Below are 12,732 nucleotides of genomic sequence, written 5' to 3'. Positions count from 1 at the left end.
CCCATGAAAAGATATAATGAAATATTAGCAAAAATGTGAAGGGAGTAATCACTTCTGTGAGATACTGTATAAATATATATATATATATATATATATATATATATATATATATATATATATATATATATATATATATATATATATATATATATATAAAAGAGGTTATTTATATATATACATCCATACACCCCAACATCAAAACTTCAATAATAATAATAATAATAATAACAATAGCAATGGATAGTATAAACAACAGTGACATTCAAAATCCCATGTCAGCCCTGTACCCAGTGAATATATGTTATTCGTATTTATTCTTAAATTGTTTTGTGTTTGTACATTGTTTGAACTCCTCTCCCAATAGTGTTCCACAGTCTGACCCCACAAAAAACCACAAAACCTTATTCTGGTTGTATGAATACTTCTCTTAATATATAACCTCCTTCCCTGTTCTTAAACATGTTCAAATGTGATAAAAATCAACCATGATATATTGACAAGTAAACTGGAGAGATATGGAACAAGAGGAATTGTACTGAATTGGACAATAGTTTGTTCAGATGGGTGATGTGTGTTCAACATGTTTGAATATTGGTTGCGGGGTACCCCAAAGCTCAGTATTGGGACTTAAATTATTTGTTTGCCTATAAATGATATGTGTAAAGTGTCACAGATTCTAAAGCTTGTGTTGTCCAATGATGACACTGATGACAAAAATAATCACATCACAAACAGCACAAATTATCTACACAGTTGCCAATATTATATTATATTATATTATATTATATTATATTATATTATATTATATTATATTATATTATATTATATTATATTATTTTATATTATATTATTACAATAGTAGATATTATATACTTATTAATAAAAAATGTTGAAGCCTGTTTTTGCTGGTTTCACCATTTTTAAAATTCATCATTCTTTATTATCAGAATGAAAAGTCCTTTTTTTATGCCCACAAGTTTACAAAACTGTAGACCTATGAATGACAAAAATTATCTGCTCTGATTAACTGATGAAGGGGGAGGAGGCAATCCGTGGCGTGGAGGAAACCTCCCTGGGTTTCAAGGCAGATACGTCAGGTTGCTTCTTGCACTCTGGATCACGAATCTGCAAGAGAGTGTCGCTGGCTTAGGCACAAAGTGAACGAGACAGAGATCTGCACGTTATCTGCTCAGAGTCCAAACCTCACCTAGAGCACAGTGAGTAAATATATGTTTTTTGCAAATAAATTTATTTGGTAGTGCTTTATGATTATAGCAGGCATCTGTGCATGTGTGTTCATGCTTCAAGTTGCAACAACTTTCTTCCTACTGGAGAATATTTTGTCTACTGACTAAAAGGTACTCATAATAGTTATATGATGGTGGATCATTGTCAAAATGGTACTATTCTGATGATAAAAGGTACTTTACTCTATTTTACCCAGTTCCGATCTCTCCAAAACAATGCATTGAACAAAACAATGCATTTCTTAATACAATCACAAATTCCAAGTAGTTTTATCCAATTTAGAATGAAAATAGAAAACACCCTTAACAGGTTAAGTTACTACGACTCTCTGTATCATCAGTTCATGTGTGTGTGCATATCCCTCAGGCAGCCTCAGAGGACCATGGCACTTGCTGGGATGTTGAGCAACGAGGACATCAAGGCTGCAGTCCAAGCTTGTCAAGGTGAGTCAGACAAGACTCACAAACTTGATTGCAGGAAGACACATGGGGGGGGGAGGGGGAGGGGGGGGGGGGTGCAAGGCTCCTGCAGGTTACCAGGCAGCCATGTGGCAGGAGACCAGTTTCCACCTAGATACTGAAGTGTTTATGTTGGGCATTTGCCCAGAGGAGCTATAAAGTCCTCACATCATGAAGCATTTAATTATTTATCTCTAGCAATTATATCTGCATGGCAAGGCATACAAAGCTCAATCCCATGAAAAGAAAATGTCAGTGCTTATATACCCTTTATTCAAGGAAACCTGCCTGTTAGCGATGTTTCAGGCAAAATAACACTCATCTTTATGTGGCATACTTTATCTGTTTTTCCACATATCCATAAATGATGTTGACTGGTAAAGGCAAGTGGTGGGTACAATAGACTAACATTAGCGATGGCCTGCTGTCATATCTTACTTGTGGAATTTTTATAAACCAAACACAGTGAATTATTTGAAGGTAACTCATGCAAGGAAAACTACCGTAGTGACCAGGTTGATAAGTAAAGAGTATTCGATATTTAGGTTTGCATTAGACCCACAGGCAATATTTAGTGTATATGGACTATTCAAATAGCACAGTAACATAGCCTATGATGCCCTACAGGCTGTATGTTGGTAAATGTCATTGGCTAAAGAATGAAAGTCATCTGAGCGAATGACTAAATGTGACATCTCCATTCAGACCCCCACTGTTCTCTCTTTCTTGTCATTTAGTAATTGACCTCTCACCCTCACATGTGCCTGTTTCTTGTACTCGCTCCATCTCATTTTCTGCCGCTCTCTCTTTCTGCCACTGTAGCTCCAGGCACATTTGACTTCAAGTCTTTCTTTGCACGAGTGGGATTGAACGGCTCCTCTGAGGCTGACAGGAAAAAAGTGTTTACAGTTCTGGACCAAGATAAGAGTGGATACATTGAGGAGGAGGAGCTCAAGTAAGAATGGAGTGTACATGAGTGTGTGTGGTCCAGGTATTACTCATGTTGTGGGGAGCTTTGCACAGTTAAACAGTAAGAACTTGTCTTGCATATACAAGAAATCAAAATATTTAAATGCAATTCATTAAATATTTAGTTGATGGCAAGCTTTCATGTAAGAGTATGGTTAGGTAAAGCTGGGGTACAAGTCAGTCAATAAAATGCCCTGTTAGGTCATAACATGACAAGTCTGTGTGGCTGTGCATCCCTAAGATGCTTAAAGAAGGACACAATTGTGTTTGTGCATCTATGCTTTAACTTTTTCTGGTGATGGCCCTCAGGCAGAGGTCACTGCATGAATGGAACAGCATTTCCACCATGAACTGCACACGGGATACGTGTGATGAGTGTTTGCTGAAAAGGGGGAAATGATTGCTCAAAAAGGCTCAGAACAGAGGATAATAGCAATAGCAAAGATGAGGTAAAAGATTATGATTTAAGTGTGAAATTATTGGTTTTGTTTGTTGATTTGTCCTCCCTTTAGACTGTTCCTTCAGAATTTCTCTCCAGGGGCCAGGGAGCTGACTGTGGCTGAGACCAAGGCTTTGATGGCTGCAGGAGATAAAGATAGTGACGGCAAGATTGGGATGGAAGGTGTGTGCCTATGAAACATTTGGAAAAGCTGCTGATGGATGAAAAATGAACCATCTTTACAGAGGAGCTATCCACCTTGTAGTGCTGAAATTGCTAAATGAAAAAGCTCATACAAAGAAAAATATGAAGATAAAACTCATCACTCAAGCAAGCAAATAAATAATTGATTTTGCCTTCTTGCTTAATCATAATGCTGTACTGCATTTCCTCTGCAGAAAATTGACTCTACTAATGAGATCTGTCTCTATTTCTCCACAGAGTTCTATGATCTCCTGAAGTAGAGACATTAAACACATAATGTCACCACCGTTTTCCCCTTTTTGGAACCATGGATTTCTTCTGGGGATCCTGATTTTCCTAAGTGGTTCATTAAAAAAAAAAAAACCCAAACCTCTGCTATTCTGTACCTGCCTGCTACTTTCCCTGTTGATGTGATACCAAAAATGCATAAGATGTTTGATGAACAGAAGGCCAAAACTGGATATCAAACAATGGACTAATAAACATATGTGATATCACTATCTCTGGCTAGTTTGTTCCACTTTATGAACAATGTATGAGCAAAGATAGGTTCACTATCTTCTTTATTAGAGATTATAAAACCCAAACAATTATTGGCAGATACAATCTACTCATACTAGATTTTATAATAGAATTTAGTAAAAAAAAAAAAAGAAAAAGAAAAAAGAAAATACAAGTTTACACACTTTAATGATAAAAACACTTCGTTTTATCTCTTATGTCTTTAAGACTATTGAAAGACCCAAATTAGTCAGATGACTGATCACAAATGGTAATAAATAAATAAATAAATAAATAAATAAACAAATAAATAAGAGGCCATTTTATTTTCCTTTTCCTTTTTAGGTGTGTAAAATTAGCCATTAGGCAGTTGCTATGCAAATGTCTTTTGTGGTGATGCTGTTAAAGGATTTTTTTTTCTTTTGTTGTAGTAGTAGGAGTATTAGTTCTTATGAGAAGTCATTGATCTGCAGCAGAGACTCAGAGCACTCTCAGTTTGAAAGTTTCCTGTGGGGCAAGCTAAAGCTACATGGTACTCAGAACAGAGCCACAGGAAGACAGACTTTTTTCAAATTGAATCAAATAAGTAGCAAAATTTACATTATTAATACCAGTGGTGGTAAATTATAATAAGAATATTTTTGCCATCCAAAACAACCTCATCACAATATCATCGTGGTTCAAGCAAATTATTTTGTGGATTTTTTCACCTTTGCATAATACAGCTTTCTTAATCCTTGAGCCAAGCAGTAACAAGACATGCAGTGTTGTCCAAAACACCATTTCACAACACGGACCAAGTTACATGGTCTCACCCTGAGTGAGGATCTGATGCAGAAGTGACGCTATGTAAATTTGTAATATATCATGATCCAACTGCTATGAAACTGTGGTAATTTGAGTTGTTTTAAACTGCAAAAAAGGGCTCTTCTGGTGGTTTGTTAGCTTTCAGCTTTAACTCATCCATGAGGATGTGAATCTCCAGACACTGTGACTACCGTCTACACTGACAGCTCATAAATACTGTAGAACCCCACTACAAAGAAACCAAAATATCTTTTTAAGTAAAATCTCCAAGTAGTTCAGGAGGAGTGTTGTGGAGCAGGATAACTCCCTTTGGTGTGGGCTTTGTATGCTGACCTTTTTAGTACAGGAAAAGCTGAATAACACTGAATAATATATATATATATATATATATATATATATATATATATATATATATATATATATATATACAAACTACAAATGATAAATATTAAAGAAACAGTAATGTCTTTTAATGTATAGATGATGTCATTCAATTTTACTGATATTTTGTTGTAAAAATAGTTTTTTGTTGTTGTTCATTTAAACTAATAGGCAGTCCCTTGAAATCTAACATGGGTGCATAAAATAAAATAAAAAAAAATAAATAAAATAAAATAAAATAAAATAAAATAAAATAAAATATATTTTCTTATGGCTTATAATAATCAGTACTGTTTACATTTACCACAGAACTGAATCTGGTCGACATTCTCAATTTTACGTTTCATCAAGAAATACATGCATGTTAATTGGGCCCATATGGCTGAAAAGATGTGGGAGAAAATGGTAGCCCAGAAACTCGTAGAAATAACTTAAACTATCAGCAAAGTGGCAACCTTTTAATGCACACTACCACAAGACATGCTAGAAACAGTCCAAATAATTGTTACATTGCCTATAAGGAAAGGAATCTGGAGGTACACGTCTCAAAGTCTTGTCCCTGTTAGAGTGCTGGCTCATTTGAAACTTAAAACTTGACGTGAAAGTTAGATGAACATTATGTATAGCGAATGTAGCTTATACTTAGGGTATAGCTATGTTACAGGATAGCATAGAGCCCTAGGCAGATAGTGTTGCAACTCTAGCTCCTCAAATGCAAATTTAGAAATGCTGAAACCAGTGATATATAATGGTGTCATAAGAAAATTTAAGGGAATTTATGGAGAAATAACACAATATTGCATGTATTATCTGGAATAGCTCTATTTGAACAGACACACTGCATGGTATATAATGCATATAAGTTGGGCCTATGGGGACATCAAACTGATGTGGACTGGATAAAAAAAAAGCCAAAAAAAGATTTAAAGATAATACTTAAACAGTCCTTTTCAGTGATCTAATAGGTTACTTTCAGAGTGACCACTTATGGTTGATACCAAGAGAACATCTAGTTCTATACATTTTGAAAATGAACATCAGTCAAAATGGCTGCACTCAATTTATCTCGCAAGGATCTTCATGAGCAGGTTGACCATGATTGGCTCCCTCATATCCATTCATTTCAATTATAGTCTCAGATGTAACTTGCAACATCAAAATCAGCGTTTTAAAAGTTGGCTGTAAATCATATGAGTGAAACATGTGCCGTGAAGTCGGCAAAAAGCGGACCTGCTCAGGTTTCCACACGTCTAGCTATAGGCCTCTGCACACATGGTAGCATCCTCATTTGTTGGCCTAAAAATAGGTCCAGACTACTAGACACATTTTTTGAAAACCCATGCATCTTGGTACTTGACACTGAAACTCAAAGCTCTGTAAATGGTGCTGCTCAAGGATATATAAGAGAGAGGGAAGCGAGCTTGTAGCATTCACTCTAGTCTGCCTTGGTTTTCACTCGCCTCAACGCAGCGCAAAGGTGAGTGGGATGTGCGCCCTGTAAATACTTCTCTGGCTTCTGCAGAATGACATTGAAAGGAAAAGGACTCAGAGGAGACCCTGTGGACTATAAACTTTAGAGAGAAACGGAACCAACATATTCAACAAATACATGGACCACAGGACAATTCTGTTAGTACGAAAGGAGGCCAAATGAGGCTAACTGGTTTCAGAGGAACAGCTTGTTGTGGATGATAACTGGGTTATTTCGCTGTCTTTTAACGGGATGAACCTAGAGCTACCAAGGCAATCTGTTTTGCCAGATGCATTTTTAATTTGAAGCAGTGATTCATGTTGCAGTGATTTGGCCTGTCAGTGGGAACATCACCCCTTTAGTGCCAAAGCTGTGTAACACTCAAATCAGTCCTGTGCTGTGGTCAAATATCTGAGGGCAGACAGAAAACTTCTCAGTTATTTGAAAAAAAAAAAAAATCTAAAGATACATGGCAGTGCAGGAACAACCTTGTCTGATACTTAAGGCCTTGTGAAAGATGGATGATTTTAGCCCAGAGAGCTATGACTCTGTTTAATAAATGATCATTTAAAACAGGTCTCAGAATATGTGGAATTGGTCAGTCAGGTTGGAGTACTTGCTTAAAAATCATTATGGTTTGTTATTGACTCCTTTGCAATGCTTATTCTAACTGAATCTTGTCTTTCCTCCCTCTAAGAATAAAAAATGGCCTTCGCTGGTGTCCTCAATGATGCTGAAGTGAAAGCAGCTCTGGACGGCTGCTCAGGTGAGCATCCTTATTTTTCTTTACTGAGCCATAAATGCACCAAGATGATATCTGCATCTTTATAATTATTTCCCATCATTAATTGTTTCCCATATTTAAATTTCCCTGCAAATGCTAAAATGATTAAAAGAAAATAACTGAAACAAAGTGGCAGTGATCAGTATGTACTCCACTCTCAGTTTCAGGGACATGTCATGTAAACAGCAAACTACAGATATCATATAACATTAGCACTGTGTTACTGGCTTGTCCGATGCTAATGCTACTGAAATGTGCTCCAGCTGCTGACTCCTTTGACTACAAGAAGTTCTTCAAGGCCTGCGGCCTGGCCAGCAAATCTTCAGATGATGTCAAGAAGGCCTTCGGCATCATTGACCAGGACAACAGCGGCTTCATTGAGGAGGAAGAGCTGAAGTAAGACATTCCAGTTATTCACTCTTCAACCTGATAGCCAATGCCAAAGCCCACTAATATTACTGTCTTGTGGTTAAAAAAGGGTCTCAGGGCCGCATAGCACAATAATCAAGTCAAAGAAACACCCTTACATGAGATTTAGAGGCTTTACAGCTAGCTTAGTTTGTCTAAAAATCTCCATCACAGAGAGGGTTTAAAATGATACCAATAAGCTTGCCAGCATCATTTTCACTCCTGTTATTTTGTCCACCTGTCAGGCTGTTCTTGCAGAACTTCTCTGCTAGTGCCAGAGCACTCACTGACAAGGAGACCAAGACTTTCCTCGCCGCTGGTGACAGTGATGGTGATGGCAAGATTGGAGTTGATGGTAAGGGTTCTTTGTGCAGAACTGTAGGCTATATTTCTCTAAACATTACATAATGCTGTAGATATGTTCACTGATATTTAACATTAAAGTCCTTATCAATGAGTATCTGCATAGATTTAAATTTGTGGTCAGACAGTGATTCTAATCAATCTCAGTAATACCCTTATGACATAAAATTTGCAACTTTTTTTTTCTATTTTTACAGAGTTTGCTGCCCTTGTAAAGGCATAAATTTCCACTGACCAAGATCCACTTCTTTTCATGGAACTGCGAACTCCTTGCAAGATTCATTAATCATCAGCTGAAAGAATATTTTTTATACCTTATTTATGAGTTGCCTGCGGACTATTTCTCAACATGGAATACATATTTTACTGTTAATGTAATTCAGATGTGTTAAATGTTCTGAAATAATGACTTGTGCAAACTGTACAACACCATCTGCACTTTTGAGGAAGAGTGAAAAACCAGGAATAAATACTCTTTTGGTGTGAAGTCATCTCGTTCAGGTCAGTCGTTTTTGCATTGGTCAACTGGTGTATTGCACAGTCCTGTTTGATTCATAGAGCTGCACTTACATCAACACAATGGGTTGATTAAGAGGCAGTGTCAAATGGGTCCCCACTTGCCAGGATGTTTGAATGGTCAGAAGTTGCTGAGAGATGGCTCAGATGACCTACCCAGCACTTGTTTTCCTAATTGGTTAATGAGAAGGGGATTGTGGCTGGACTTTGGCCAGGAGCTGGGATATGCACTGAGAATGGCCCGGGGGCTTTGCTCACATGCATCTTAGATCCAGGGAGCTCTGCAATAGATAGCTGTCCTACTTTGCGTAATTAGATGGTGTAGTCCAAGATCTATTCCTCCAGTAACTGCTGTATAATCAGTTAGATGATGTGCTGTCGCAACAGGGCGGCTATTAACAGCCACTGTCTCATCAGCAGGGCTGTATTACAGTTTAACCCTCTGCAAAGATCTGCAGTGGTCTGATGGGATTTTTCATCAAATTACTAAATTCAATTTTGTTGTTTCCTTCCAGTGCGCAGAATGTACTGCATACTCTGGGAAAATAATCTATGGGTTGGCCTTGCAAGGAAGGTCGGATCATTTGTCCTGTTAAAGTAAAATTACAATTCCAGTGGGTTATGAATGTCCAGGGAGCACTGCAAGTCAGCAATATGTATACCCTCAACCCTATCAGATGACATTGTAAGCTTATTACTGCCAGCCAGTGATCAAAACAGAAAGAAGCTTTAGTTGCAGGACCCTCAAGTTTACCTTATAGGTTAGTGCTGCCACCTGTAGGCCAATCTTATTATATGAAATATGCAAGTGAAGCTTATTATACGAAGGTAAACTAATTTAAAATCCCCCTCTCCTGTTTCTTTTAGGTTGATTAGGAGAAAAAAATGCCTGATCCTTTTAACTTCACAAGGTGGAACATTTACAAAGAAAAATTAAAATCAATCTGAGCACCAATATGAATATTAATAAATACATTCTTCCAACGCTACAGTATGTGAAACTAATTCTAGGACTGACAGAAAATTTGGAATTAGTTTTTTAAGCACCATAATTATACCTTTAAACCACTTTTAAAAAACGAAACATGTCTGAAGGTATGAATTTTGGGGCTTTTGCACTTATTCACTGTTACGCATGACTGGGACATTTGGCAGTTAAACTACATCCAGATATAACAGCAAAAGGATATTTTTTTTACAACTTAAGGGCCTACAATTTATTGTGAATAAATACAAGAAGTGTTATAGACATTTTTTAACATAAATCAAAATGAAACGGTTTACCTCGACTACTTAATACAATTACCACCCTAATTAGCTCAACCAAGTCGTCTACATCTAACAATGTTAAAAGATGGAAAACCACCAATCAGTGCAACTTACGCCAGCTCTAATGCATGCATGCTCAGTGTCCACCCTCTTGACTATGGATGTGGGTTGCCAGCAGCACTTCCAATTCGTCCTCCTCAGCAGTGCGCAGGCCTATTCTTAGCATCGAGGGACATTAAAGACTTCTTCAAACGCACCTTTTAAGTGTCTTCATTTGTGAAACTTAAAATAGACCCCGCTCTGGCTACAGCACGAATTTTCGCCACCCCTCCCCGCTTGGTGTCAGTTATCTTATGCTTCAGATTTCCGATAGAGTGAAACTATAAAAGGTCACCAGGAGCACCGGCATGGTCACTGCAGTCGACTCCAGTCTTGTCTGTGTCATCTGTACCCTACAAAGCAAAAAAAAAAAAAAAAAAAAAAAAAAAAAAAAAAGAGCAAGCAAAACAAAACAAAAAACAACCAGAGGTGAGTTGGAAGGCGAAGGGAAAAGAGGAAAGAACTTCGGGGATCCAAAGCCGCAGCATCACGTCTGGCATCTTTGAAAAAAATTCGCTTCCTTTGATATTTTTTAAAAGCATTTTTTATTTAACGAGGACTTCTCACTGCAACGCGGCATCCAAAGAAACAGATGTGTGTTGCATTTTCTTATGGGAGCGTCAGCATCAAAAAGACTTGGATTATTGATCAGACCTCAGCATCTTTAGAGTTGCAGTAGGGAACGTTGGTCAGTCTCAACCCCTTAAATGGGATCAGGAAATCCAAAACATGCTCTTGCTCTTCTGAAAGAAGTGGACTAAACTTATTTTTTGTCAGTTTTGTTTGTTTTTTTTTTATTCAGAACGTTATTTTGTTCTGTTTTGAATAATGTATTATTTGGAATTTATTTATTTTCTCAATGATAGATCAGGGAATTGTGCATAGATTTTTAAATGGTTGTACCGTCCAAATTCAGCGTTTGATTAATATAGTTAACTCGTTTTTAGGAGATTAAAGAAAAGTAAGATGCGTTGGCTACAGTTGAATTCTTTAAATTAAACAAATAATTCCTATAATGTTAATGTTAATTGCTTTCTATTTATTTTTAAGTCGATATTTTTTTTTAAAGTTTAATAATAAATTGTGTTTAATTTCCGCAGCTCAAAATGGCTTTCGCAGGTGTACTGAATGATGCTGACATCACTAAAGCCCTGGATGAGTGCAAAGGTGACTCTTTCTGTTTCAGTAGCATCTCCCACCACTACCCCTCCTTTTTAATTTATTTGCTCATTTATTTTTATTATAAATTAATTTTTCATTTTTTTAAATTTATTTTAGCGTTCACTGAGGAGCGTTTTCATGAGCATTACTAACATCCTTCACTGATTTCAGGCGCGGACTCATTCGACTTCAAGAAGTTCTTCAAGACCTGCGGTCTGGCCGGCAAGTCTGCAGATGACGTCAAGAAGGCCTTCGGCATCATTGACCAGGACAAGAGTGGGTTTATTGAGGAGGACGAGCTGAAGTAAGTCCCGCACCACAATATAAGCGTTCATGCAAGGACGTTTTTGTATTTTCTCTATGGCTTGCTAATTAGAACCGTAAAATACTGAAAAGACAGCAGGGCATATCTGATTTCCAACTGCATAAATAGGCTACTAAAATAATATACGACTAGATAAAAGAGTTAAAAGTATTGGCTGTGCTTTCCAGCTGACAACGCACCTATGCAGCCTATCCATCTGCATCCACAACAATTTGATTGGACCTAGATGAAGCTTATTTCGACCAATCGCAGCAGGGGTCCGTGAACTAACCACCGCCTCTCTCTGTCGGCAGGCTGTTCCTGCAGAACTTCAAGGGCAATGCACGCGCCCTGACTGACGGAGAGACCAAGGCTTTCCTCAAGGCCGGTGACAGCGATGGTGACGGCAAGATTGGCGCTGACGGTACGCACTCTTAACAGCTCACATAGTCCAGCTTGGGATATGTATGTAAACTACAAAACAAAATACCAAACCGTTTTCCGCTCTCTGTTCACGCAGAATTCGCTGCCTTGGTTAAGGCATAAGATGGCAACTGACCAACAACACCTGCTCTGATGGAACAACAATGCCCACGTCGACCTCCCCCTTTTCATCTGAATATAAATAATTTTTATACATTTGCTTAAGGGACGTTTCCTCCTATGCAACACACTGTCCAAAATGATGATTGTGAATGTCGCTCGGTTGTGTTCATGTCTTAAATATGAATTTTGCTTACTGTAAAATCTATAATGCACTTTCCAGGAAATAAAGTTAAAAGAAGAATAAATCATCTTTTTCTACGGTCTTACATTTTTTATTCTTCATGTAGGCCTAGAAGTCTCTTGTGAGAATTCTATCTATCTATCTATCTATCTATCTATCTATCTATCTATCTATCTATCTATCTATCTATCTATCTATCTATCTATCTATCTATCTATCTATCTATCTATCTATCAAACAAACTGGCCATATAAGGTAAAACACTTACTGCCTCCCAGAATCCTGATGCTGCTTATCAAATGCACTTAATTACTTTGGCATCTGCATTTGTGAGCACCTTTATAGGCAGAGGTTTGATCATTTCAAGTGTGTTAACACAGTGTCACTTAAGAAATTATCAGTAATTATCTTAAAAGCAATTGTTGCTGCCAGTCAAGGGTTATTCCAAAACAGTTTGGAGTCTGGTAGACTGCTGTCTTGGAAGCTTCATCATATTCACCCCAAAGTCAGAAAGTGCAATTCTCACTGCTAAAACACAGGGTGTGACTTGACTTAATATATTAAATGTCAGAGTTCATGACAACACATTCATAAAAAAGACTGTAAAGGTATAGTTTGTTGGG

At 37.4% G+C, this 12,732-nt stretch overlaps 3 protein-coding genes across 3 annotated transcripts; all 3 read left to right on the top strand.

Moving 5' to 3' along the window:
• Positions 1–1,049: 1,049 nt before the first annotated feature.
• Positions 1,050–3,736, top strand: LOC121633825 (parvalbumin beta-like). Its single transcript, XM_041976099.1, has 5 exons — positions 1,050–1,217; positions 1,615–1,691; positions 2,529–2,661; positions 3,188–3,297; positions 3,556–3,736. Exons 2-5 carry the CDS (start codon positions 1,631–1,633, stop codon positions 3,576–3,578), a joined length of 327 nt encoding a protein of 108 aa, XP_041832033.1. The 5' UTR covers positions 1,050–1,217; positions 1,615–1,630; the 3' UTR covers positions 3,579–3,736.
• A 2,720-nt stretch (positions 3,737–6,456) lies between these two features.
• LOC121633818 (parvalbumin beta-2-like) lies at positions 6,457–8,485 on the top strand. Its single transcript, XM_041976088.1, has 5 exons — positions 6,457–6,484; positions 7,176–7,244; positions 7,526–7,658; positions 7,916–8,025; positions 8,231–8,485. Exons 2-5 carry the CDS (start codon positions 7,184–7,186, stop codon positions 8,254–8,256), a joined length of 330 nt encoding a protein of 109 aa, XP_041832022.1. The 5' UTR covers positions 6,457–6,484; positions 7,176–7,183; the 3' UTR covers positions 8,257–8,485.
• Positions 8,486–10,281: 1,796 nt separating this feature from the next.
• On the top strand, positions 10,282–12,176 carry LOC121646342 (parvalbumin beta-like). The gene is made up of 5 exons (XM_041995267.1): positions 10,282–10,346; positions 11,018–11,084; positions 11,250–11,382; positions 11,697–11,806; positions 11,903–12,176. Exons 2-5 carry the CDS (start codon positions 11,024–11,026, stop codon positions 11,926–11,928), a joined length of 330 nt encoding a protein of 109 aa, XP_041851201.1. The 5' UTR covers positions 10,282–10,346; positions 11,018–11,023; the 3' UTR covers positions 11,929–12,176.
• Positions 12,177–12,732: the final 556 nt, after the last annotated feature.

The sequence above is a fragment of the Melanotaenia boesemani genome, chromosome 2 (genome assembly GCF_017639745.1).
Source record: "Melanotaenia boesemani isolate fMelBoe1 chromosome 2, fMelBoe1.pri, whole genome shotgun sequence".
Lineage (NCBI taxonomy): Eukaryota > Metazoa > Chordata > Actinopteri > Atheriniformes > Melanotaeniidae > Melanotaenia > Melanotaenia boesemani.
The sequence above is the reverse complement of the archived record's forward strand: the minus strand, read 5'-3'. Positions and strand labels throughout refer to the sequence as shown.